Source organism: Nomascus leucogenys, chromosome 23 (genome assembly GCF_006542625.1).
Source record: "Nomascus leucogenys isolate Asia chromosome 23, Asia_NLE_v1, whole genome shotgun sequence".
NCBI classification, from domain to species: domain Eukaryota; kingdom Metazoa; phylum Chordata; class Mammalia; order Primates; family Hylobatidae; genus Nomascus; species Nomascus leucogenys.
The window spans coordinates 26,062,480-26,086,962 of record NC_044403.1 but is presented as its reverse complement, the minus strand read 5'-3'; the positions used below and the strand labels follow the sequence as shown (position 1 = coordinate 26,086,962).

The following is a 24,483-nucleotide window of genomic DNA, read 5'->3' as shown; positions in this document are numbered from 1 at the left end:
TGTTGCGTTCCAGTCGGCAGCCGCATCCGGAACTTACGCTCGCCCTGGGAAAGCCCGCGGAGCTGGCGGCGGCGAGTAGGAGGAAATTCGAAGGAGACGCGCAGCTTACACCCGTGGCGGGTGGAGGGAACAATGTGACGAAGCAGCTGGGCTGACCGCCCTTCCCGCATGGAGTTGGCTTTTAGCCTCACGGCCGGTTTCTGTTGGAAAAGCTAGTGCGTGAAAGCCGCACCTTCTTCTCGAACCAGGGCCCGACAGCGGGGCCCTCTCCCTGGCATCCACCTCTCTAGTCCAGCGTCAAGATCACGGAATTCCAGGCTGGGCGCGGTGACTCACGCCTGTAATCCCAGCACTTTGGGAGCCTGAGATGGGTGGATCACCTGAGGTCAGGAGTTCGAGACCAGCCTGGCCAACATGGTGAAACCCCGTCTCTACTAAAAATACAAAATTAGCCGGACGTGGTGGCGGGCACCTATAATCCCAGCTACTCGGGAGGCTGAGGCAGAATTGCTTGAGCCCGGGAGGCGGAGGTTGCAGTGAGTCGAGATCGTGCCACTTCAGCCAGAGCAAGAGCGAAACTCCACTTCAAAAAAAAAAAAAAAAAAAAAAAAAGCCGGGCGCAGTGGCTCACGCCTGTAGTCCCAGCACTTTGGGAGGCCGAGGCGGGCGGATCACGAGGTCAAGAGATCTGAGACCATCCTGGCCAACCTTGTCTCTATTAAAAATACAAAAATTAGTTGGGCATGGTGGCGCACGCCTGTAGTAGTCCCAGCTACTCTGGAGGCTGAAGGCAGGAGAATCGCTTGAACCCCGGAGGGGGAGGTTGCAGTGAGCTGAGATCGCGCCACTGTACTCCAGCCTGGCGACAAAGCGAGACTCCGTCTCAAAAAAAAAAAAAAAAATGGAATTCCATGCCACTTACCTCCTCCTCCCCGCCCCCTTTTTAAAAATCTTTTTATGGAGACTGGGTGTAGGGGGTGGGGTCTCACTATGTTGCCAGGGCTGGTCTAGAACTCCTGGGCTCAAGTGATCCTCCTGCCCCCACTTCTGTGCTATTACAGGCTGTGAGCCACCGTGCCTTGCCCTCCCAGCACGTTCCTTGATGCTCACCCCTGATCAGCCCCTCAGTTAAGATGCTGCACTGCACCTAGTTCGCAGGGGGCCTCTTCGCCGGAACTCGCTTTCAGGTGGGTCTACAATTAGTTGGGAAACAATGGGTTGCAACGCTGACCTGGTCTGGGACATGAGGAGGGGTGAACTACAAGGGTTTCAAGGTTGGAGGGCGTTAGGTCGGGCCTCTGGGGGTGTGGGTTGAGGCTGTGTTCTTCCACAAATTGCATCCCAATTTTGCACAACTTAGCAAGAAAACACCCCTCAGCCTTCCTCGAAACTAACATTAAGGTAGTGGTTAGGTGTTAAAAACTGTTCCATGTACTTTACTGGTTTAACATGACAACCGTGTGAGATATACATGAGAAATCTGCATCCCACCAAAGTTAAACAACTTTCTCAAGGTCACAGAGCCATTAAGCGGCGGTGCCCGCAGTTTTGCAGCCTCTCATTTTCCACAGGTGGAAGTCACCGTTGGCAAGGCACATACTGCACCCACACACAGAACCCAGTTACTCAGTGGGGTATCAGGACACCACGTAGCCCTTAATTTTCAACTATACAGGTGCCAGGCTCCTGCCGCACACACTCATCCACCTGCATCTATACCCACACTGAACCAGAGCACTAAAATACAAGGAAACTTTTATTTTCAATTTTCATCAAGAAATTTGCTGTGGTTTTTTATGCTTTTGGTTTTTTCCTTTTTTTTTTTTTTCCACTTTATTTCATTTAGCCGCTCAGTGGCTAGAGCCGCTGGGTTCCTGGTATTAAAAAGATGCCAACAGAGGTAGCTGTGTCTCGCCCAGGGGCCCAGCCCACTCTGAATACCCCCAAAATAGGAGAAAAGAAAACACAAAATAAACCAACAAAATAAAACCAAAAGGAGGAAAAAATTCAGATCATTTTCTTCAAGCCTGGCAGGAACCCACAACAGTTTGTGTGTAACAGGCGTTACAGTGGGGAGAAGCCAGGGTCCAGAAGGCCAGCCCGCCAGCTCCTGCAGATGGCGCCGGCGCTACTGCTGCATGTCTCTCCTGCAGGAAGGGCACCACTGCCCCTCACTCCCTCCCCTCCCCCAGTACACTGGGGCTGTTCCTTTACAACATGGAAGATGGGCAGAAGGAAGGTGAGGGTCTCTCAGGCCCCCAGGGGAGAAGCTGGGACAAGAGAAAGTGAGGAAGGTCACTGCTCAGCGCTGGAGGTGGTATCAGTCTGCATCTTCACTGCTGCTGGGCTACCTAGAGAAGGAGACCCAAGGAGTCAGAATTCCAGATGATAGGATTCCACCCAATCTCAAGGGAATTTACTGATAGGCCACCCACCCAGTATGTAAAGCTAGGGACATACAGCAAAGTTACAAGCTCCAGAATGGTTCTGCAGGAAGAGGTGGTGTCAAGAAGAAAATGGTCCTACCTGCTGTGGGGTAGGTTCGGGTGCCCGGTTTGCCAGACGGCTGAGAATGTTACGCTCTGACATCTGTAACCTCACAGCAACTGGGGGAATTCGGGCAATGGTAGCTGGGAGTCGAGTCACATCAGCTTTCATGTCACTCAGCAGTTCTTCCAGCTGTTTCAGAACTGCATAGGGAGAAAAAGAGGTGGTGAGCTGTGGTGGCCAAGACTGAGCTCCCTCTACCCTAGTGGACCAGCCCCCTATCACTTCTCAGTGACCAAGTGACTGTGATGTATTGTCTTCTGTCATCTGACCTGACCTCCACCATGTTCAAATTCCTACTCCTCATATTCCATTTCCAACTGTCCATGATTTTGTGCTTTTTAAAGTCACCTAAACCTTCACTATCCCTTACTATTATTGTATTTCCTCTTCTTGAGAAGCTTATTCCTGTTTTTTCTCTTACTTCTCTACCTTCAGAATCTGTCTCCCACCTCCATTATAACAGCATTCTTTTCCTTATTTCACCCTCCGCCTCCTAACCTTTTACTTTAATTAGAAACAAAATGTTGAAAGGGGTCTAGAATTTGAAGGGATCTTTTATCACCTGAAGTTACCTCTAAAATATCCCAAATGACACTATATTATTCTGCTTTGCTTTCCATCTCAAGAACCTGAATATGTTTAAAAGAGGTGGCAGGGTGCAGTGGCTCACACCTGTAATCCCAGCGCTTTGGGAGGCCAAGGCAGGCGGATCACCTGAGGTCGGGAGTACAAGACTAGGCTAACCAACATGGAGAAACCCCATCTCTACTAAAAATACAAAATTAGCTGGGGCGCGGTGGCTCATGCCTGTAATCCCAGCACTTTGGGAGGCAGAGGCGGGTGGATCACCTGAGGTGAGGAGTTCAAGACCAGCCTGGCCAACATGGTGAAACACCATCTCTACTAAAAATACAAAAAATTAGCTGGGCATGGTGGCAGGCGCCTGTAATCCCAGCAACTTGGGAAGCTGAGGCAGGAGAATCGCTTGAACCCGGGAGGCGGAGGTTGTGGTGAGCTGAGATCATGCCATTGCACTCCAGCCTGGGCAACAAGAGCAAAACTCCATCTCAAAAAACAAACAAACAAACAAAAAACAAAATTAGCCGGGCATGGTGGCACGTGCCTGTAATCTCAGCTACTCAGGAGGCTGAGGCAGGAGAATTGCTTGAACACAGGAGGCGGAGGTTGCAGTGAGCCGAGATCACGCCATTGCACCCCAGCCTGGGCAACAAGAGCAAAACTCCACCTCAAAAAAAAAAAAAAAAAAAAAAAAAGAGGTGGCCAGGGCGGGGCACAGTGGCTCACACCTATAATCCCAGCACTTTGGGAGGTGGAGGCGGGTGGATCATTTGAAGTCAGTTTGAGACCAGCCTTGCCAACATGGTGAAACCCCATCTCTACTAAAAATACAAAAATTAGCCACAAGTGGTGGCACATGCCTGTAGTCCCAGCTACTCGGGAGGCTGAGGCAGAAGAATTGCTTGAACCCAGGAGGCAGAGGTTGCAGTGGGCCAAGATCACACCACTGCACTCCAGCCTGGGCAACAGAGCTAGACTATCTCAGAAAAAAAAAAAAAAAAGAGGTGGCCAGATACAGTGGCACGTATTTGTAGTCCCAGCTACTCAGGAGGCTGAGGCAGGAGGATCACTTGGGTCCAGGACTTCAAGACCCACCTGGGCAAAATGGTGAGAGCCCATCTCTTTTTTTTTTTTTTTTTTCTGGAGTCTCACTATGTTGCCCAGGCTGATAGCCCATGCAATGGCACGATCTTGGCTCACTGCAAACTCCGCCTCCTGGGTTCAAGCGATTCGCCTGCCTCAGCCTCCTGAGTAGCTAGGATTATAGGCATGTGCCACATGCCCAGCTAATTTTTCTATTTTTAATAGAGACGGGGTTTCACCATCTGTTGGCCAGGCTAGTCTCGAACTCCTGACCTCGTGATCCACCCGCCTTGGCCTCCCAAAGTGCTGGGATTACAGGCGTCAGGCACCGCGCCCAGCCAAGAGTCCATCTCTTTAAAAAAAAAAAAAAAAAAGAGGCAAAGAACTACTGTCCTTGATTGCCTCTAAGATATTAACTTCCCAAGGATGGCAAAGATCCCTAGCACCTCCTAAACTCCCAGACAAAGGAGCTCTGAAAAAGGTTTGAAAACAAATACATGTACATTGGGATACAGTCAGATCAGGGAGGAGGCCGAATCAGCAGGAGGCAGGGGAGCCACTGGCTACCTTTGTGCAGGACTGCATTGGCTGGCTTGTTTCCTGCCATTGACTCCTTGGACAGGTGCTGATGACTTTCCGCCAAACACTCCACCTCAGCAAAGCGAGTGTTGAGGGCCATGGAAGGGTGAGAAGGGTCTTCTGACATGTTCAAGTAAGCAGCCCGGCGCAGCTGTTCCTCAATCACCAAAGCTTGTTCTAAGAGCTGGACAAGGGGTAAGAGGAAACGGGAGTTTGACTGATAACTCACTTTGCTCACTTGTGACTGGCCTCTCAGCTCACCTCTCGTTTCAGATGGTAATAAGAACCTATGAAGAACTTCATGGACAGCTCATTCCCACACTCAAGTAGTTTAACTTTGCCTTGTACCTTTTTTCTTTCCCTTTTTCAATGTCCTCATTTTTAAAACTCTTTACCCTTTAGGTTCTCTTATACAAAAGCGATAAAAACTCAATTTAGAAAACAGAATATCAAAAATTAACAACAGATAATCCCACCTTCTAGAAATACATCCTGATTTTTTTTAGGTTTTTTTGTGTGTAGTTTTTTACATAACTGATATCATACTATATACATATCCATATTATGTTTTCATTTAGTTACACAGTTAAGCATCTTCCTTTTTATCATCTACTCTTTATCAACTACTCTTCAAAAACACGTTTTGGCTGGTCACAGTGGCTCACGCCTGTAATCCCAGCACTTTGGGAGGCTGAGGCAGGCAGATCGCTTGAGGTCAGGAGTTCAAGACCAGCCTGGCCAACATGACGAAACCCCGTCTCTACTAAAAACACAAAAATTAGCCAGGTATATTAGGAGATACACCTAATGCTAAATGACGAGTTAATGGGTGCAGGAAATCAACATGGCACATGGATACATATGTAACAAACCTGCACATTGTGCACATGTACCCTAAAACCCTAAAGTATAATAAAAAATAAATAAATAAATAAATAAATAAATTAGCCAGGTATGACCTGTAACTGCAGCTACTCAAGAGGTTGAGGCAGAAGAATGCTTGAACTCGGGTGGCAAAGGTTGCAGTGAGCCAAGATCGCGCCACTGCACTCCAGCCTGAGTGACAGAGGGAAACTGTCTCAAAAAAAAAGGGGTTATTTTGCTATTTTAAAATATTTTTGTTTTTTATTTCCTCTTATCGCCATCTCACTCCCATTCCTCTGAAAAGCAACCTTTCTAATATAGTAATACTGTGGCTTTTTGTGTAGGTTTTTAAAGACTGTTTTTGTTTCATATGTATGTTTCTAAGTTACGGAATGATGTTTTCTGTATCTATAAAATGCTTTTTCTTCTCCCACTACATACCTTTTAAAAGGTACTCTTACGTTGTATGCACATGAATTTTGTTGCTTGTTGCTTAATGCCCCATGATATGAATACATGTTTTACCTATGCATTCTCCTAATGCTGAACATTTATGTTGCCTCTAGGCCCCCACCACCAAAAATCATACTGTAAAAACACTCATGCACATGTCACCTGATGGAGCTGTATTAAAGATTCTTTGAAATATATCCCAAGAGGCAGAATGTTGGTTCTTAATTTATGAAAATATTTTAATTACTTAAAAAATATATTCATGAAATATATGACTCAACATAAAAGAAGATTTCTTATACCCTTCTTCTCTCCTAGTGTCAGCCAGCACTTCTATGCAGATGATTTGATGCTTCTCAAACATGTACCTTCAGCACTGGTTCTGATCCCACTAGTGTATGGTGATGGGGTAGGTAGTGGGAGAGGTGCTGATTTGTGAAAAATACCAAAAGACTTGTCTAAAATTCGATATCATTCTTTTCTACAAACTGCTCCCTCTCTTCTTAAATGACAGTTTAACTTTCTCAGTGACTCAGGCTCAAAATGTTATTTTCAGTCTCACTCACTCTGTACCTCAAATCAAGGCAGGAGTTGGCAAGCTACAGCCTGTGGGCCAGATCTGCCCCACCACCTGTTTTTATATGGCTCAAGAGCTAAGAATGGGTTTTACATTTTAAAATGGTTGGCAAAAAGTCAAAACAAGACTATTTCATGCCACTTCATGAGAATTATACAAAATTCAAATTGTAATATCCATAGATGAAATGCTGAAACACATCCTAACTCAGTTATGTATCCCCTGTGGCTGCTTTCACACAACAAAGATGGAGTTGAGTATGTGCAACAGAGACTACATGTCCCACACAGGGACTATCTGGCCCTTTAATAGAAAAGGTGTGGTTGGGTGCAGTGGCTTATACCTGTAATCCCAGCACTTTGGGAGGACAAGGTGGGCAGATCACCTGAGGTCCAGAATTTGAGACCAGCCTGGCCAATATGGCAAAACCCCATCTCTACCAAAAATACAAAAATTAGTCAGGCATGGTGGTACACGCCTGTAATCCCACCTACTTAGGAGGCTAAGGCAGGAGAATCGGTTGAAGCCAGGAGGTGGAGGGTGCAGTGAGCCAGATGTCACCACTGCACTCCAGCCTGGGCAACAGAGCAAGACTTTGTCTCCAGAAAAAAAAAAAAAAAAAAAAAAGGGTTTTATTAACATTTTTGGTTTGGGGGGGAGAAAAAAAGGTTTGCTGACCCCTACAGTAAGTCACTAAGTCCAATAAATTATTTGGTGTTGTTTCCTTTATCTTTACCCTTTTCATTTTCCACAACCAGCATCACAGCCCAGAACCTTAACGCCTCATGATTATATGACAGTTTTATAATCTTATGAATGCCGTTTCCGTTTCCCTTGGTCCCATCAAAACTCTGCTCACAAACTTTCAGTGGCTGCCCACTAATGATAGGGTAAAGTCCAAACTCTTATCTGGTGCCAAGAACCCACCTACTGATCTCTAGCCTGTCCACCTTTCTCTTTCCAACCTACCTCCCACCATCACCCAACACAAATGTTTCCCTACAGCTCAACTGGGCTATTTGCTGTTTCCAGACATACTAAGCTTTGCTGCCTCACATCTTTGCCCAACCTAATCCCTTTGTTCAGATATCCTTCTGTTTCTACCAAAAAATCTCCATCGCATTCTTCAAAACTTCACTCCAATGCCATCTTCTCCATAAAGCCATTTGTGAGTTCCCTCCCTACTCCAATTGCCTCTCAAGAACTTTTTTTTTTCTTTCTTCAAGACAGGGTCTTGGATGGGCACAGTGGCTCGTAATCTCAGCATTTTGGGAGGCCGAGGCAGGCAGAACATGAGGTCAAGAGATCCAAGACCATCCTGGCCAACATGCTGAAACCCCATCTCTACTAAAAATACAAAAATTAGCTGGGCATGGTGGCGCACACCTGTTGTCCCAGCTACTCGGGAGGCTGAGGCAGGAGAATCGCTTGAACCCGGGAGGCAGAGGTTGCAGTGAGCAGAGATCTTGCCACTGCACTCCAGCCTGGCAACACATCAAGACTCTGTCTCAGAAAAAAAAAAAAAAACAGGGTCTCACTCCAATGCCTAGGCTGGAGTGCAGTGGCACAAGCTAGGCTCACTGCAGCCTCCCAAGTAGCTGGAACTACAGGTGCATGCCACCAGAACTGACTAATTTTTTGTTAATTTTTGTAGACATGGGGTTTTGCCATGTTGCCCAAGCTAGTCTTGAACTCCTGGACTCAAGCAATCAGCTCTTTTAAAATGCTGGGATTAGCCACTGTGTCTGCCTCTCTGAGAACTTTCTTTTCTTGTGTTTTTTGAGATGAGTTTCGCTCTGTCACCAGACGAGTGCAGTGGTGTGATCTCGGCTCACTGCAACCTCCGCCTCCCGGGTTCAAGCAATTCTGGAGAACTTTCTTGTGCCAATCAGCAATCTCTCTCCTGATATGCAGAATGGCATTCATTTGATTACACATGTGCTCCTACTTGAAACTGAAAGCTCCTTGAAAACAGATACCATGCTTTGTCTTTTTATCCCTGGGCACATCATTTGCTTAGTACATAATACCTGAAGGCTTATTCATGTACCATTTCTTCCCCGATTACACTCAGCATGTGAGACAACAGACAGGTCTTTTTTTTTTCTGAGACAGAGTCTCACTCTGTTGCACAGGCTGGAGTGCCGTGGCACGATCTCAGCTCACTGAAATCTCTATACCTCCTGACTTCAAGCGATTCTCCTGCATCAGCCTCCCAAAGGGCTAGGATTACAGGCGTGAGCCACCGCACCTGGCCCACACAGGTACTTTTTAACCCAGAAAAAAGAACCAGGCCAGGCATGGTGGCTCACGCCTATAATCCCAGCAATCTGGGTGGCCAAGGCAGGTGGATTACTTAAGGTCAGGAGTTTGAGACCAGCCTGGCCAACATGGTGAAACCCCATCTCTACTAAAAATACAAAAAAAACAGCTGGGTGTGGTGGAGGCGCCTGTAATCCCAGCTACTCAGGAGGCTGAGGCAGGAGAATCACTTGAACCCAGGACACAGAGGTTGCAGCAGTGAGCAGAGGCTGCATCACTGCATTCCAGCCTGGGTGACAGAGACTCTGTCTCAAAAAAAAAAGAACCAGCAGCCCACTGACTGATAGCTCTACCTCTTCAGAGATGCAATTCAATCCCAACTCTGTATCTTTCCTGAATACTCCAATCTGCAGTGTTCCCCAAACAAACCCCTCTGCACTACTGTGTCATTGATTGGACACATAGTCACCTACAGTTCATGTACAGTTAGTTAACTTTCAAGTCTGTGTGTCTTTAACCCTAATGTGTAAGTTACTTGGGAGCAAAGCCTTCCATAGAATGAAGAAAGTGAGAGCGGTGCGCTGGATGGACAGACTCCCTCTTCTGCAGGACGTTATGCGCTTTCAAGTTTGTCACTGAAGCAATATATTCCTCCCCAACCGCTCACCTTAAACCTTCGAGCTAGAAATTTATTCTTGATCTCTAAGAAATTGCCACGGTTCATTTCACCCTTGAAAGGCTCATTGAGGATGGCATAGCGTGGGTCATTCTGGATGTCTTGCCACCGGGCATAGCCATGGCTATTGGAAAAGTGCTCAGGAAAAACAAAACAAGGAAAGTAAGAACCTCAAACTAAGAGACGTTCAGAACCTTTCACCAAAAGCCTCAGTACACATTCAGGCAAAGGATACTTTATGATGCCGGCTAGCAGCCAGTAGTCATGCCGTCGATGCCAGATCTCATAAGTCTTCTTGGTAACTGTGGCTGCTCGCTCTTCATTCTGCCAAAGGGAGTGCAACTCTGAGGAGGAATTTAGGGAAGGTTGGGGGGGAGGGGGGAAGCAAACATCTGTGAGAATTGAAAAAGCTACTTATTCTTGTCCCCCACCGTCCCCTACCCCTGGATCCATCTTCATATAATTTGCTTCTGGCTTTCTCCACAGAACCCACTATCAGTTTGGCATTCCCTCATCAAACAGAGGTAAAGAGATAAAGTCCCTGTACCGTGGTTTCTGACAAGAACCCCAATTTCACATCAGATCCTTCTAACCGTGGTGGGCCCCTCATTTCCATACCAGTAAAACCACCATCTGCAATGTTAAACATGAAACGCTGTTTAATATTTTTCTTCTGTTTCTCATCATTCAGGTCCTTGGGGGTCTCTCCATTCTGAAGCATCACCTCTTTTTTCTCTTCTTCTTCTTTCTTCTCTTCTACAGAATATGGGGAAGAAAAATGTCAGCTCCAGCCAAAGCCCAGCACCATCGCCCTTACCCAGAACACTATGCTACAAGAATCCATCCACCTCCACCCCTTCTCCACCTGGGTGTCTCTCAGACCCAGAAAATGGTGCCAGTGACCCACTGACAATGAAATGTGGGGACAGGTACAGTCTTTTATCTTGGGATAAAATGGCTAGATGAGTATGGACAGGGAGGCAGGGCAGATACAGTCCTTGCTTCTGGATTTAGAGTTCTTCTAAACCACAATCAACTTCTCCAAACACCCACCTTTGTCTTCTACCACAATAGGGGTCAGATCTATTGCTGACTTTTCCTCCACCTTCTCTACGTCAGCAGCACCTAGGGGAAGAAACGTTATTGAGAATATACCTAAAGGAAGAACATTCTCCTCTGTTGCACACTATTATCCAATTGGATAGACCTACATCTAAATGTCTGCAATTACAGTAATGTCAGCTGGGCACGGTGGCTCATGCCTGTAATCCCAGCATTTTGGGAGACAGCAGCAGGCAGATCACTTGAGGTCAGGAGTTCAAGACCAGCCTGGCCAACAAGGTGAAACCCAATCTCTATTAAAAATACAAAAATTAGCTGGGTGCGGTGGCTCATGCCTGTAATCCCAGCACTTTGGGAGGCCAAGGTGGGTGGATCACCTGAGGTCAGGAGTTAGAAACCAGCCTGGCCAACATGGTGAAACCCAGTCTCTACTAAAAGTACAAAAATTAGCCAGGCATGGTGGCTCACACCTGTAATCCCAGCACTTTGGGAGGCCGAGATGGGTGGATCTCTTGAGGTCAGAAGTTCGTGACCAGCCTGGCCAACATGGTGAAACCCCGTCTCTACTAAAATACAAAAATCAGCCAGGCGTGATGGCGCATGCCTGTAATCCCAGCTACTCAGGAGGCTGAGGCAGGAGAATTGTTTGAACCCAGGAGGTAGAGGTTGCAGTGAGCTGAGATCACACCACTGCACTGCACATCAGCCTGGGCGACAGAGCAAGACTCCATCTCAAAAAAAAAAAAATTAGCCGGGCATGGTGGTTACTCAGCAGACTGAGGCAGGAGAATCACTTGAACCCAGGAGGCGGAGGTTGCAGTGAGCCAAGATCGTGCCACTGCACTCCAGCCTGGGCGACAGAGTGAGACTCCGTCTCAAAAAAAAAAAAAAAAAACATATATATACATATATATATTGGCCAGGCGCGGTGGCTCACGCCTGTAATCCCAGCACTTTGGAAGGCCGAGGTGGGCGGATCACGAGGTCAGGAGATGGAGACCATCCTGGCTAACACAGTGAAACCCCGTCTCTACTAAAAATACAAAAAATTAGCCGGGCGTGGTGGCAGGCGCCTGTAATCCCAGCTACTCGGGAGGCTGAGGCAGGAGAATGGTGTGAACCCGGGAGGCGGAGCTTGCAGTGAGCCGAGATCGCCCCACTGCACTCCAGCCTGGGCAACAGAGCAAGACTCCGTCTCAAAAAAAAAAAAAATATTAGCTGGGCATGGTTGTGGCACGCCTGTAATCCCAGCTACTCGGAGGCTGAGGCAGGAGAATCGCTTGAACCCGAGAGGCAGGAGTTGCAGTGAGCAGAGATCGTGCCACTGCACTCCCTCCTAGGTGACAGAGTGAGATTCCATCTCAAACAATAAAAACAACAACAAATAAAGTCATAAGAGATACCTTAAGGTAGGGGAAAACCTGCCACCTAAAATCAAGGGTGCAGGATTCTTCAGCGTCGCTTCCTCCTGATTATCTCTACAGCCCCAGTGAAAATTCACGAGTGACCATGGTTCACACAGGGATCTGTAGTGCTTAATATGGATACTGGCCAGGCACGGTAGCTCACGCCTATAATCCCAGCACTTTCTGAGAGGCCAAGGCAGGTGGATCACCTGAGGTTAGGAGTTCGAGACCGGCCTGACCAATATGGAGAAACCCCCTCTCTACTAAAAAATACAAAATTAGCTGGGCATGGTGGTGCATGCCTGTAATCCCAGCTACTCAGGAGGGTGAGGCAGGAGAGTCACTTGAACTCAGGAGGTGGAGGTTGCAGTGAGCTGAGATCACACCATTGCACTCCAGCCTGGGCAACAAGAGTGAAACTCCTTTATTAAAAAAAAAAAAAAAAAGGCCAGGCACAGTGGCTCATGCCTGTAATCCCAGCAGTCTGGGAGGCAAAAGCGGGCAGATCATGAGGTCAGGAGATTGAGACCAGCCTGGCCAACATGGTGAAACCCTGTCTCTACTAAAAATACAAAAATTAGCTGGGCATGATGGCGTGTGTCTGTAATCCCAGCTACTCAGGAGGCTGAGGCAGGAGAATCGCTTGAACCTGGGAGGTGGAGGTTGCAGTAAGCCAAGATCGTGCCACAGCACTCCAGCCTAGCGACAGCACAAGACTGTCTCAAAACAAACAAACAAACAAAAAAACGTGGATACCTTTACCTTTGGGCTCTGTCTCCATAGGTTCCTCTGTTCTCTCCTTCACCTCTGCTTTTTCCACTTTCTCCTCTCCCTCAGGGGGTTCAACAACGACTTTTTCATCCTCTGAGGCAGGGGCAGGGGCCTGTGTACACTTCAAAGGAAAAAAAAACAAAAACAAAAAAGATGAAGCAGACAGGCCAGCAACTAAAAGGAAGACTGGACTTACACATTTGTCTTTAGCATGGCATTCAGTCACCCCCATCTCTTACCTCAATGGCAGTCTCAGGGGCTGCAGATTTAACCTCCTTTTCTCCTTCTATGCTCTCTTCTTCTTTGAGGCTATTTTCCTCTATTTTTATCCCATCTTCTGCAGAACAGTAAGAGACAATCAATTAGGAAGAAGGTACTAGATCAGAGAGAAGGTCATTTCTTCCCAGTTTGTCTCTTTTTTTTTTTTTTTTTTGGAGACGGAGTCTCGCTCTGTCACCCAGGCTGGAGTGCAGTGGCGGAATCTCGGCTCACTGCAAGCTCCGCCTCCCGGGTTCACGCCATTCTCCTGCCTCAGCCTCTCCGAGTAGCTGAGACTACAGGCGCCCGCCACCACACCCGGCTAATTTTTTGTATTTTTAGTAGAGACGGGGTTTCACCATGGTCTCGATCTCCTGACCTTGTGATCCGCCCGCCTCGGCCTCCCAAAGTGCTGGGATTACAAGCGTGAGCCACCGTGCCCGGCCTGTCTCATCTTAAATTGTCCTCTCGTGCCTTTAAGAGCCAGCCCTATTCTTAGGACGGCCCTCCTAAACTGAGAGGGAAATTGCTGTGTGTCCTGCCAGACTACCCTGTTAGAACTGAGCACAGGGGAGCAGAAAAATAGGCCAGGACAAAAAGAGAGGGACAGAAAATGATAGGACAGGCAGACTTACCAGCAGGTGGGACAGGTGCAGGAGTGTTGGGCTGCGTGTCCCCTGGAGTGGAGGGTGTAGGAGTCTTTGGGGAGGGTGACCCTGGCTGGGACATTTTCTTGTTTTCCTCTACCTCAGCCAGTTCAGGCATGCTCCAGCGCCCATTAACATGTTCAAACTCCTGAACCTGTAGCAATGGGACAAGAAGTTGAAGACCCAATTCCAGCTACAGGCTCCTTTCCTATTGGCCTTCCAGTCTCTGCCTCCTGGGTTCAAGCAATTCTCCTGCCTCAGCCTCTTGAGTAGCTGGGAATACAGGTGCCCGCCACCACATGCAGCTAGTTTTTGTATTTTTAATAGAGATGGGGTTTCGCCATGTTGACCAGGCTGGTCTCAAACTCCTGACCTCAAGTGATCCACCCGCCTCGGCCTCCCAAAGTGCTGGGATTACAGGTGTGAGCCACTGCTCCTGGCCCCCTAGAAACAATGACAAGAGGCTCAGGGCTCACCTTCTTGCGAATCAAAGACATAACACCAATTCTAGTAAGGACATGCTGGCGAGACAGGCCTTCTCGGGGGACACCATCAGCAAAGGTCTCAGCACCATCTGCCCCCGGCTCACATAAATGCCGCATAAAAAGAGAGACATATGCCCTGTGTAAAGAAGTAGAGAAATGAGTTAAATATGGATCATACTGACTCTTAGATTCTTTTCCATCCCTTCGTGAGGCATTATCACAGGCAATAACTATGGCTCCACCTTGAGGTAAAGCCCACCACTGCACGGGAAGGCTGACCTCCAGACCCCACAAGAAGACCCAGGTTCTCTTCCAGGGAAGCTAGGAACACATTACTAACAGCTTCACCTGCCAACTTCAACAGAGGAAACAGCCCACTTCCCTGCACGGCTGGGCCTAGAACCATGGAATGACCAGATAGATAGCAGAAGCCCTTGCTCTAGATCAGTCCACTCCAGCCCTCAACTCACTTGAACTCTTTCTCTGATTTGCCTCGCAGGTCTCTTACAAGCCACTGGGTAGTAAAAGCATCCTGAGGTGGCATACCATATCGCATAATTGCATTAAGAAAGGCTTTTCGCTGACGAGCATTAAAACCAAGTACCTAGGGGAAGAAGAAACCCAGGTGAGAGGGAGCAGGTCGCATTCCACCAAAGATCCAATACCTGGCACTCACCCCCCTTTAGAATCGTATGGCACTTACTTCAATATTCCCACCAACACGGGCCAACAGAGGAGGCAATGGCTTATCTTTATCATTCCGCAGGCCCTTACGACTGGGCCTACGGGGAGCTGCAAGAAGAAAAAGATGAATGAGTGACACAGGTAGGATATTAAACAAAGCAACATTTAGAAAAGCAACAAAAAAGCACAGCCCTCACCTTCTGAACGTTCATCAAAGTCTTCATCACCTTCCTCTGAAGCCACTGAGTAATCGGACTGGTTGTCGGACTGGTCGTCCTGCCAATCTGGAGGGAGAGAGGGCAGATGAGCGGGGCCCACTGCTCTAGTGGAACGGCCCATGGGTGGGGGGCGGGGCCGGCCACACACACCTCGGTCCTCCTGGGAGCCATCATTGTAGTTGACCTGTTTACGGATTCTTTTTCCTTTGCCCAGATTTCGGGCTAGATCTTCTTGCTGCTGCTCATAATGGTGCCGCAGCAATTTCTCCCAGTAGTCAGGATCCACACTTTCTTCCTGTTTAATGATTTCCCGTTCTACCTCCTCTTCCTCCTGGGACAGAGGGAGGGCCAGGACTCAGGAGTGCTGAAGTCAGCACCACCAGCTACCCCTGGTCCTCACAGTTCCCACTCTGCTAGCTCCTTTTCGTGACTGGACTCTTCAATACTTGGTGTGCCTGTTTGGACCTAAGAACTTAGAAGAAATTTAATTGAGAGTACATAGCTCCTCATAATTATGTATAGATTAGCAGTCAGCATAACTCAAGGAAAACATGGGATAGAGCTATTATCACAGGGAAGGATGAAGAGACAGAATGCTTTCTTCTAACCCCTTGCACTGATGCACATACAATTGAAAGACAGCAAAAAGAAGAGGTCAGAGCCTTAGCAAGGCAGAATGGAGAAGCTTCTGAAGTACTGTAAAAGATTTTCATAAGAGAGAAGAAAGGAGAGGATGACTATAAGCCTTTCTGTTCTTCATAAACTTCATAAAAGCTTACCAACTGTCTGCAAAACGAAAAGAATTATATATAGCCTCTTATGTCCCAAAAATGTTGATACTCCTCTAAAAGTGAATTTTTTTCAGACACTTCAGGACCACTCACTGATTCCACATCCCTTATATTGGAATTAAACAGCTGCTAATAGCATAACATTAGAAACAACCTAAATGCCCATCATTATGGAACTAATTAAATAAATTACAATCGGCCCTCTGTATCCATGGGTTCTGCACCTGTGGATTCGAACAACCATAGATGGAAAATATTCAGAGAAAAAACAAAATTATGTCTGTACTCAACATGTACAGACTTGTTTCTTGTCATTATTCCCTAACCAATGTAGCATTTACATTGCATTGGTATTACTTTTATGTTTAAAAGGAAAGAAAAGGTTTTGGGTACATATATGTGAGTGTACATATACATGTATGAATATATGTATAATCTGTATACACATAAAATATTTTTGGAAAGATATAAAAGGAACTGAAAACATTAGCTGTCCCCAAGAAGAGAACTAAATTGTTAGAGGACAGGAGAGAAAAGAGATACGTGTGTGTACATATAACTATATATATGTTTTGTTTTTTTTTGAGAGAGAGTCTAGCTGTGTTGCCCCGGCTGCAGGAGAGTGGCATCATTACGGCTTACTGCAGCCTCGACCGCCAGGTTTAAGGGATCCTCCCATGCAGCTGGGACCACAAGCGTGAGCAACCACACTCGGCTAATGTTTTTATTATTTAGAGATGGAATTTTACCATGTTGCCCAAGTTGGTCTCCAACTCCTGGGGTCAAGCGATCCTCCTGCCTCAGCCTCCCAAAGTACTGGGATTCTAGGCATGAGCCACCGTGTCTGGCCCTTTTGTGTATTTTGAACTATGTAAATTACTATCTATTAAAAATAAAACTTAAAAATATTTTAAAAGAAGTCAACAGCAGCTGTAGTCACTAATCAAAGAACAATGTGTATACTTGTGTAGTCACCAGCAAGGATGATCCACTTAGCATGTGCTCTCCCGTCAATCACTTCTATTACATTCACTGCCACTGAAAGGAATGTGAGCATTCTATCAATAGGGTCGTTTCTGATTGAACACTGTGGTACACAGACCTATGTCAGACCATTCAGCCACACTTACATATAAACTGAGGTTGGACGCATTACCTTCAAGAACAAAATCACAGGGAAACACAGCAAGGGGGATGGTTCTGAGGTGGAAGAATGAGAAAAGATGACAAAGACCACCAGAACTAATGCCAATTCAAAGAACCCGGAGCTGAGTGGTTTACAGAAGACAAGAAAAAGGAAATTTTATTTTTCCATTTCATACCCCTCTATATCATTTAGGAGTGAAAAACATTAAAACAAGCCACACGCACATTCCTCACATACTATTTTCTTTTTTTACTATAAAAGAACAAGAAAAAGAAGGGAGGAGAATAAAAAGGTATATACCGATTCTAATCTTTTTTTTGAGATGGAGTCTCACTCTGTCACCAGGCTGGAGTGCAGGGGTGCAATCTCAGCTCACTGCAACCTCCGCCTCCTGGGTTCAAGTGATTCTCTGCCTCAGCCTCCTGAATAGCTGGGACTACAGGCACCCGCCACCACGACCAGCTAGTTTTTGTATTTTTAATAGAGAAGGGGTTTCACCATGTTAGCCAGGATGGTCTCAATCTCTTGACCTCGTGATCCACCCACCTCAGCCTCCCAAAGTGTTGGGATTACAGGCGTGAGCCACCGTGCCCCACCCGATTCTAATGTTTAAAAAAACACAAGGAGGGGCCAGGCACGGTGGCTCACGCCTGTAATCCCAGCACTTTGGGAGGCTGAGGTGGGCGGATCATGAGGTCAGGAGATCGAGACCATCGTGACTAACATGGTGAAACCCTGTCTCTACTAAAAATACAAAATATTAGCTGGGTGTGGTGGCACGTGCCTGTAGTCCCAGCTATTCGGGAGGCTGAGGCAGGAGAACTGCTTGAACCCAGGAGGCGGAAGTTGCAGTGAGCCGAGATCACACCACTGCACTCCAGCCTGGGTGAGACAGCAAGACTCTGTCTCAAAAAAATTAAAACAAAAACACACAAGGAGGCCAGGCGTAATGGCTCATGTCTATAATCCCACCACTTTGGGAGGCCGAGGCAGGCGGATCACTTGAGGTCAGGAGTTCTACAGTATCCTGGCCAACAATGGTGAAACCCCGTTTCTACTAAAACTATGAAAAAATTAGCCGGGCATGGTGGCGCGTACCTGTAATGTCAGCTACTTGGGAGGCTGAGGCAGGAGAATTGCTTGAACCCAGGAAGTGGAGGTTGCAGTGGGCTGTGATCGCACCACTGAACTCCAGCCTGGGCAACAGAGCAAGACTCCGTCTCAAAAAAAAAATACATAAGGCCAGGGGCAGTGGCTCACGCCTGTAATCCCAGCACTTTGGGAGGCAGAGGTGGGTGGATCACAAGGTCAGGAGATCGAGACCCCCCTGGCTAACACGGTGAAACCCCATCTCTACTAAAAACACACAAAAAATTAGCCGGGTGTGGTGGCAGGCGCCTGTAGTCCCAGCTACTCGGGAGGCTGAGGCAGGAGAATGGCATGAACCCGGGAGGTGGAGCTTGTAGTGAACCAAGATTGCACCACTGCACTCCAGCCTAGGGGAGAGAGTGAGACTTCATGAAAGAAAGAAAGACAGAAAGGGAGAAAGAGAGAGAGAAAGAAACGAAGGAAGGAAGGAAGGAAGGAAGGAAGGAAGGAAGGAAGGAAGGAAGGAGAAAGAAAGGAAGGAAGAAAAGAGAAAAGAAAGACACACACAAGGAGACCTGGTGTGGTGGCTAACACCTGTAATTCCAGCACTTTGGGAGGTCAAGGCAGGAGGACTGCTTAAGGCCAGGAGTTCAAGACCATCCTGGGCAACATAGCAAGACATCTCTAAAAACATTTTAAAAATTAACCAGGTGTGGTAGCACACATACTAGGGTCACTCTTCAGCCCAGGAGTTTAAGGTTGCACTCAGCTATGATTATGCCACTGCACTCTAGCCTGGGTGACACAGCAAGACCCTGTCGCTTTTTTTTTTTCTTCAGAGTCTGGCTCTGTCATCAGGCTGGAATGCAGTGGCGCAATCTCAGCTCATTGCAACCTCCGCCTCCTGGGTTCAAGCAATTCTCCTGCCTCAACCTCCCGAGTAGCTGGGACTACAGGTGTGCTTCATTGTGCCCGGCTAATTTTTTTTATTTTTAGTAGAAACGTGGTTTCACTGTGTTGGCCGGGCTGGTCTCAAACTCCTGGCCTCAAGTGATCTGCCTGCCTCGGCCTCCCAAAGTGCTGGGATTACAGATGTGAGCCACTGCACCTGGTAGAGACCCTGTCTCTTAAATAAAAACCAGAAAACACAGAGAGATAGATTACCTAGAATCTTCTGCCTTTTCTCTAGAAAGATGAGGTAGCATTCAAAATTTTATTTGTAAGGTTTAATAAAACACATAAGAGAAAATGACATTCTGGTAAAGAGCCAAACTAACTGTTGTGAGCATGATATTTGGTTGTCAGTTTTCTGACAACCAAGGCAAAGATGAAAATCTGATTAATCATGTTAGCAGCTTTGTTTTCAAAGGAAGAGGTATATCAATTCATCAACATAAGTATTTGCCTACAGATATTTTCCTCTTGTCTCAAATACCACCTTGGTCTCAATTCCAATTTTCAGACCAATCACCAAGCACAGGATTGCCTTGGATTCATACTCACCCCCATTTCTTCTTCCCGTACCACATACTGGGCCACTTTGAATGAGCTCAAATATTCATTCATGCCCTGCAATTCTGTGTCTTCAGTCTCATCCTGGTTACGGTCTAGCAGCCGTTCAATGGCCTTATCATCGTAGTGGATAACACTGCTATCTTCTCCCTCTTTGTTGTCTCCTCCTATAAAAAATTAAGGGCCCACATCCCAAAGTCAGCTTCAGCAGCTGCAGTGGAAAAAGCAAGTCCCACAAGACCCTTGGTATCAAAGATTCTCCATAACCTTTAGAGAGGCCAAGCCCCACACCAAAATGTAAGTTCCTGACTACCTCACCTCCATCAGTGGCTTCATCCTTGAATAGTTCCTCAGTGCCAAATTTGAGGATATCATCAAGCTCCTGTTTGGACATAGATCCAGTCTTGGAGCCCAGCCCAGGCCGCACCACTAGATGCGTCAGCATCATTTTCTTCTTTGCCACCTGCGTGATGCGCTCTTCCACTGACGCACGGGTCACAAACCGGTAGATCATTACCTTTTTATTTTGCCCAATCCGGTGAGCTCTGCTAAAGGCCTGGAGTTGAACAGGAAATGAAGCCAGAAATTGTATTTTTCTGGTGCCACTGTTATCCTGACTTCCACTTAATATTCTAAATTCAGTACAAGGCAAGGTCCGCAGCCTGCCTTCATAGGAAACTTCCTTTTGCACCCCTGCTTCCAGACACCACCCTCTATTATCATGTTACCCAAAATAGGACCACAGCTAACCAAACTCTGGCTCATAGTAAGGTAAACAACACAGAAAGAATCTGTTGTTTCTCACTTAAAAACCTAATTCCAGATGATGGAGCCCTCATAGAGGCCACTATGCCTTTCTAGCGTAACATGTTACTTATTAAGGCTGCCTGCTGCCTCTGCTCACCTGAATGTCATTATGAGGGTTCCAGTCAGAGTCATAGATAATAACTGTGTCAGCAGTGGCCAGATTGATTCCAAGGCCCCCAGCTCGAGTGGAAAGCAAGAAGCAGAACTGCTGAGCACCCGGTGCTAATAAAGGAACCAAAAACACCATTAGAAGTGTCTCCTAAATTCCAATTCATAAATGTAGTAAAAAATTAAGCCAGGGGCAGTGACTCACGCCTGTAATCTCAGCACTTTGGCAGGCAGAGGCAGGTGGATCATTTGAGATCAGGAGTTCGAGACCAGCCTGGCCAACATGGTGAAACCCCCGTCTCTACTCAAATTACAAAAATTAGCCAGGCGTGGTGGTATACACCTGTAATCCCAGCTACTCAGGAGGCTGAGGCAGGAGAATCGCTTGAACCTGGTAGGCAGAGGTTGCAGTGAGCAGAGATTGCGCCACTGCACTTTAGCCTGGGCAACAGAGCGAGAAACTCCATCTCAAAAAAAAAAAAAATTAGCTGGGCATGGTGGCACACGCCTGCAGTCCCAGCTACTCAGGAAGCTGAGGCAGGAGAATCACTTGAGCCCAAGAGTTCGAGGTTATAATGAGCTCTGACTGTGCTACTGCACTCCAGCCTGGGCAACAGAGCAAGACCCTATCTCTTAAAGAAAAATGTCAGAATAGGCCAGGTGCAGTGACTCACACCTGTAACCCCAACACTTTGGGAGGCTCAGGTGGGCAGATCACCTGAGGTCAGGAGTTCGAGACTAAGCTGGCCAACATGGTGAAACCCTGCCTACTAAAAATACAAAATTAGCCAGGCGTGGTGGCAGGCACCTGTAATCCCAGCTACTCGGGAGGCTGAGGCAAGAGAATAGCTTGAACCCGGGAGGCGGAATTAAAAAAGAAAGAATGTCAGAATATAAAACTTCACTAGGCAAACACCACAGTAATAATCATTGTAACCAAGGTCCACTGATGAATACTAAAATCAGTGTGAAAGTTTAAGGAGAAACAAGACACTGACATAGTCTCAAATATCTCCCTCAAGCTATTTATCAATTACAATGGGAACAAGAGAAACTTTACACTGCAGAAACTCAGTAGGCACCACCTTAACCAGTGATCAAGTCATTACCAGTAAGGGGACATATGAACATCATGTCCGTCCCCCAGTATGATGCATTGAAAAGGACACATCATCGACTGGGCGTGGTGGCTCACGCCTGTAATCCCAGCACTTTGGGAAGCCGAGGCAGGTGGTTCACAAGGTCAGGAGATCAAGACCATCCTGGCCAACATGGTGAAACCCTGTCTCTACTAACAGTACAAAAATTAGCTGGGCGTGGTGGCGGGCGCCTGTAATCCCAGCTACTAGGGAGGCTGAGGCAGCAGAATGGCTTGAACCCGGGAGGCAGAGGTTGCAGTTAGCCAAAATCACGCCACTGCACTCCAGCCTGGTGACAGAGCAAGACTTTGTCTCCAAAAAAAAAAAAAAAGAAAAAGAAAAGGACACATCATCACCTCTGTGGCATTCTTGCCCAAAATGTCGAATCTAATCAAGAGAAAACATCACACAAACCCAAACTTAGAGACATTCTACAAAGTAACTGAACAGTGCTTATCAAAAGTATCTATATTGACCAGGCACAGTGGCTCACACCTGTAATCCCAGCACTTTGGGAGGCCGAGGCAGGCGGATCACCTGAGGTCAGGAGTTCGAGACCAGCCTGGCCAACATGGTGAAACCCTGTCTCTACTAAAAATACAAAAATCTGCTGGGCGTGGTGGCGCACATCCGTAATCTCAGCTACTCAGGAGGCTGAGACAGGAGAATTGCTTGAACCCAAGAGGCACAGGTTGCAATGAGTCAAGATCGCGCCACTGCACTCCAATCTGGGCAACAGAGTGAGACTCCATCTCAAAAAAAAAATCTGTATCATATAAGAAAATAAAGAAATGTCACATGTCACAGATAGCAGGAAGCACAATAACTAAATGGAACACAGGACCTGGGATTGGATCCTGAAACAGAAAATAGACATCAGGAAAAATTGGTGACATTCATTGAAGTTCTGTCATTTATAGTATAATACCAATGTTAATTTCCTAGTTTTGATCATTGTACTGCAATGATCAATAATGTAAGTTATTATTAAGAGAAGCTAGCTAGTTGAACAGTATACATGAACCCTCTCTGCTGTTTTGCAACTTTTTTCTAAGTCTAAAATTAAAATAAGTTTTTTTTAAAACAAGGAATAGTGATACCGAGCACAGTGGCTTATGCCTGTAATCTCAATACTTTGGGAGGCCAAGGCAGGAGGATTGCTTGAGCCCAGAACTTTGTGATCAGCCTGGGCAACATGGCAAGACTCCATCTCTACAAAAAAATTTTTTTAGTTAGCTAGGTACAGTGGCTCAAGCCTATAGCCCCAGCTAGTTGGGAGGCTGAAGCAGCAGGATCACTTGAGCCTGGGGGTCGGTCCAGGCTGCAGTAAGTCATGATTGTGCCACTGCTCTCCAGCCTTGGCAACAGAGTGAGACCCTATCTCAAATAAACAAAACAAAACAGGCTAGGTGTGGTGGCTCATGCCTGTAATCCCAGCGCTTTGGGAGGCCGAGGTGGGCGGACCATGAGGTCAGGAGATCAAGACCATCTTGGCCAACATGGTGAAACCCCATCTCTACTAAAAATACAAAAATTAGCTGGGTGTGGTGGCACATGCCTGTAGTCCCAGCTACTTGGGAGGCTGAGGCAGGAGAACTGCTTGAACCCGGGAGGCGGAGGTTGCAGTGAGCCGAGATCGTGCCACTGCACTCCAGCCTGGGCGACAGAGCAAGACTCTATCTCAAAAAAAAAAAAAACAAACAAAAAACAAAACCAAAACCTAGTAGCGTCTACTGAGGCAGACAAGTCTGCTAGTAACTTGCTATTTGAGCTTGAACAAGTCCTGACCCCTTGCTTGCCCTCGAGATACAATGCTTTCTTCTTTCTAGCAGAAAGAACAAATACCGCAAAAGAAAAAATCTCCTAGGAATAGTCCAATACATCCTTCCAATTGAGACATTCAAAAGCTTTACTCTTCCATCTCAAATGACAAAGCCCCAAAAGAACTACACAGAAAAGGAGATGCACAAGAAGTTAAAGTCCAAAGATACAAGCAAATGAGGATTCCTGAAACTAAACAACTCCTTCTCTCTCACCATTGAAGCGGTCAATGGCCTCTTGCCGCATGTTCCCAGTGATTCCACCATCAATGCGTTCGTATTTATACCCTTCATGTTCCAAGAAATCCTCTAGCAGGTCTAGCATCTTGGTCATCTGTAAAAGAAGCACGGTTTAATTACGGAAGGGTCAGATGGTAATCCCTTTCCTTAGGTAACTAAGGGTTGTCTATGACTGTTCCCTAAAGCTCCCAGTCCACATGATACCTGGGAAAAGATGAGTACACGATGCCCACCCTCCTTAAGGTTCTTGAGCATTTTCTGCAGCAGCAATAATTTCCCAGATGCTCTGATTAGGGCACTGCCATCATACATGCCATTAGGCATCTTAGGGGCTTCCTGAGAACAAATGCAAAGAAAAAAATATTAAAAGAAAGCCCACATGGAGGAGACCCAACCCAGGGTGGAACAGGAGATGGCACTACATACCATTGCAGCCACAGGGAAGAGGTATGGATGGTTGCAGCACTTCTTAAGATCCATCACCACATTTAGCAGAGACACCTGGTTGCCACCACCTCGGGCATTGAGTGCTTCAAAATTTCGAGTGAGGATGTACTTGTAGTATTTCCTACATGGGCAAGGTAGAAAGACAGGTTAGACTTGAGGGCCTTTCAATGACTAATAATGCAGTCCCAACAACTGAGATCTTTCTTCCAACACATCCCACTTTGGAACT

At 46.8% G+C, this 24,483-nt stretch overlaps 1 protein-coding gene and 1 non-coding gene across 8 annotated transcripts in view; both read right to left on the bottom strand.

Annotated features, from left to right (window-relative positions):
• Positions 1 to 1,738: 1,738 nt before the first annotated feature.
• The window catches only part of CHD4 (chromodomain helicase DNA binding protein 4), a 39,044-nt gene continuing 16,299 nt past the window's right edge, over positions 1,739 to 24,483 (bottom strand). For 3 of the 7 annotated variants that reach the window (XM_030804898.1, XM_030804902.1, XM_030804900.1), the window contains exons 20-40: positions 24,234 to 24,375; positions 24,012 to 24,143; positions 23,784 to 23,901; positions 20,598 to 20,722; positions 20,012 to 20,249; positions 19,685 to 19,860; positions 15,305 to 15,485; positions 15,134 to 15,220; positions 14,956 to 15,044; positions 14,723 to 14,856; positions 14,244 to 14,388; positions 13,756 to 13,921; positions 13,102 to 13,199; positions 12,854 to 12,983; positions 10,677 to 10,748; positions 10,242 to 10,379; positions 9,859 to 9,967; positions 9,615 to 9,747; positions 4,777 to 4,975; positions 2,527 to 2,690; positions 1,739 to 2,351 (exon numbers count right to left, since the gene is read on the bottom strand). In XM_030804898.1, coding sequence (XP_030660758.1) covers positions 2,334 to 2,351; positions 2,527 to 2,690; positions 4,777 to 4,975; positions 9,615 to 9,747; positions 9,859 to 9,967; positions 10,242 to 10,379; positions 10,677 to 10,748; positions 12,854 to 12,983; positions 13,102 to 13,199; positions 13,756 to 13,921; positions 14,244 to 14,388; positions 14,723 to 14,856; positions 14,956 to 15,044; positions 15,134 to 15,220; positions 15,305 to 15,485; positions 19,685 to 19,860; positions 20,012 to 20,249; positions 20,598 to 20,722; positions 23,784 to 23,901; positions 24,012 to 24,143; positions 24,234 to 24,375 — 2,794 coding nt within the window. In that variant the 3' untranslated portion in view covers positions 1,739 to 2,333. Of the gene's footprint in view, positions 2,352 to 2,526; positions 2,691 to 4,776; positions 4,976 to 9,614; positions 9,748 to 9,858; positions 9,968 to 10,241; positions 10,380 to 10,676; positions 10,749 to 12,853; positions 12,984 to 13,101; positions 13,200 to 13,755; positions 13,922 to 14,243; positions 14,389 to 14,722; positions 14,857 to 14,955; positions 15,045 to 15,133; positions 15,486 to 19,684; positions 19,861 to 20,011; positions 20,250 to 20,597; positions 20,723 to 23,783; positions 23,902 to 24,011; positions 24,144 to 24,233; positions 24,376 to 24,483 lie in introns of all 7 variants that reach the window. The other 4 variants (XM_030804901.1, XM_030804899.1, XM_030804896.1 and 1 more) reach the window with 4 other exon arrangements.
• LOC115832970 lies at positions 13,580 to 13,716 on the bottom strand. The gene has a single exon (XR_004028380.1).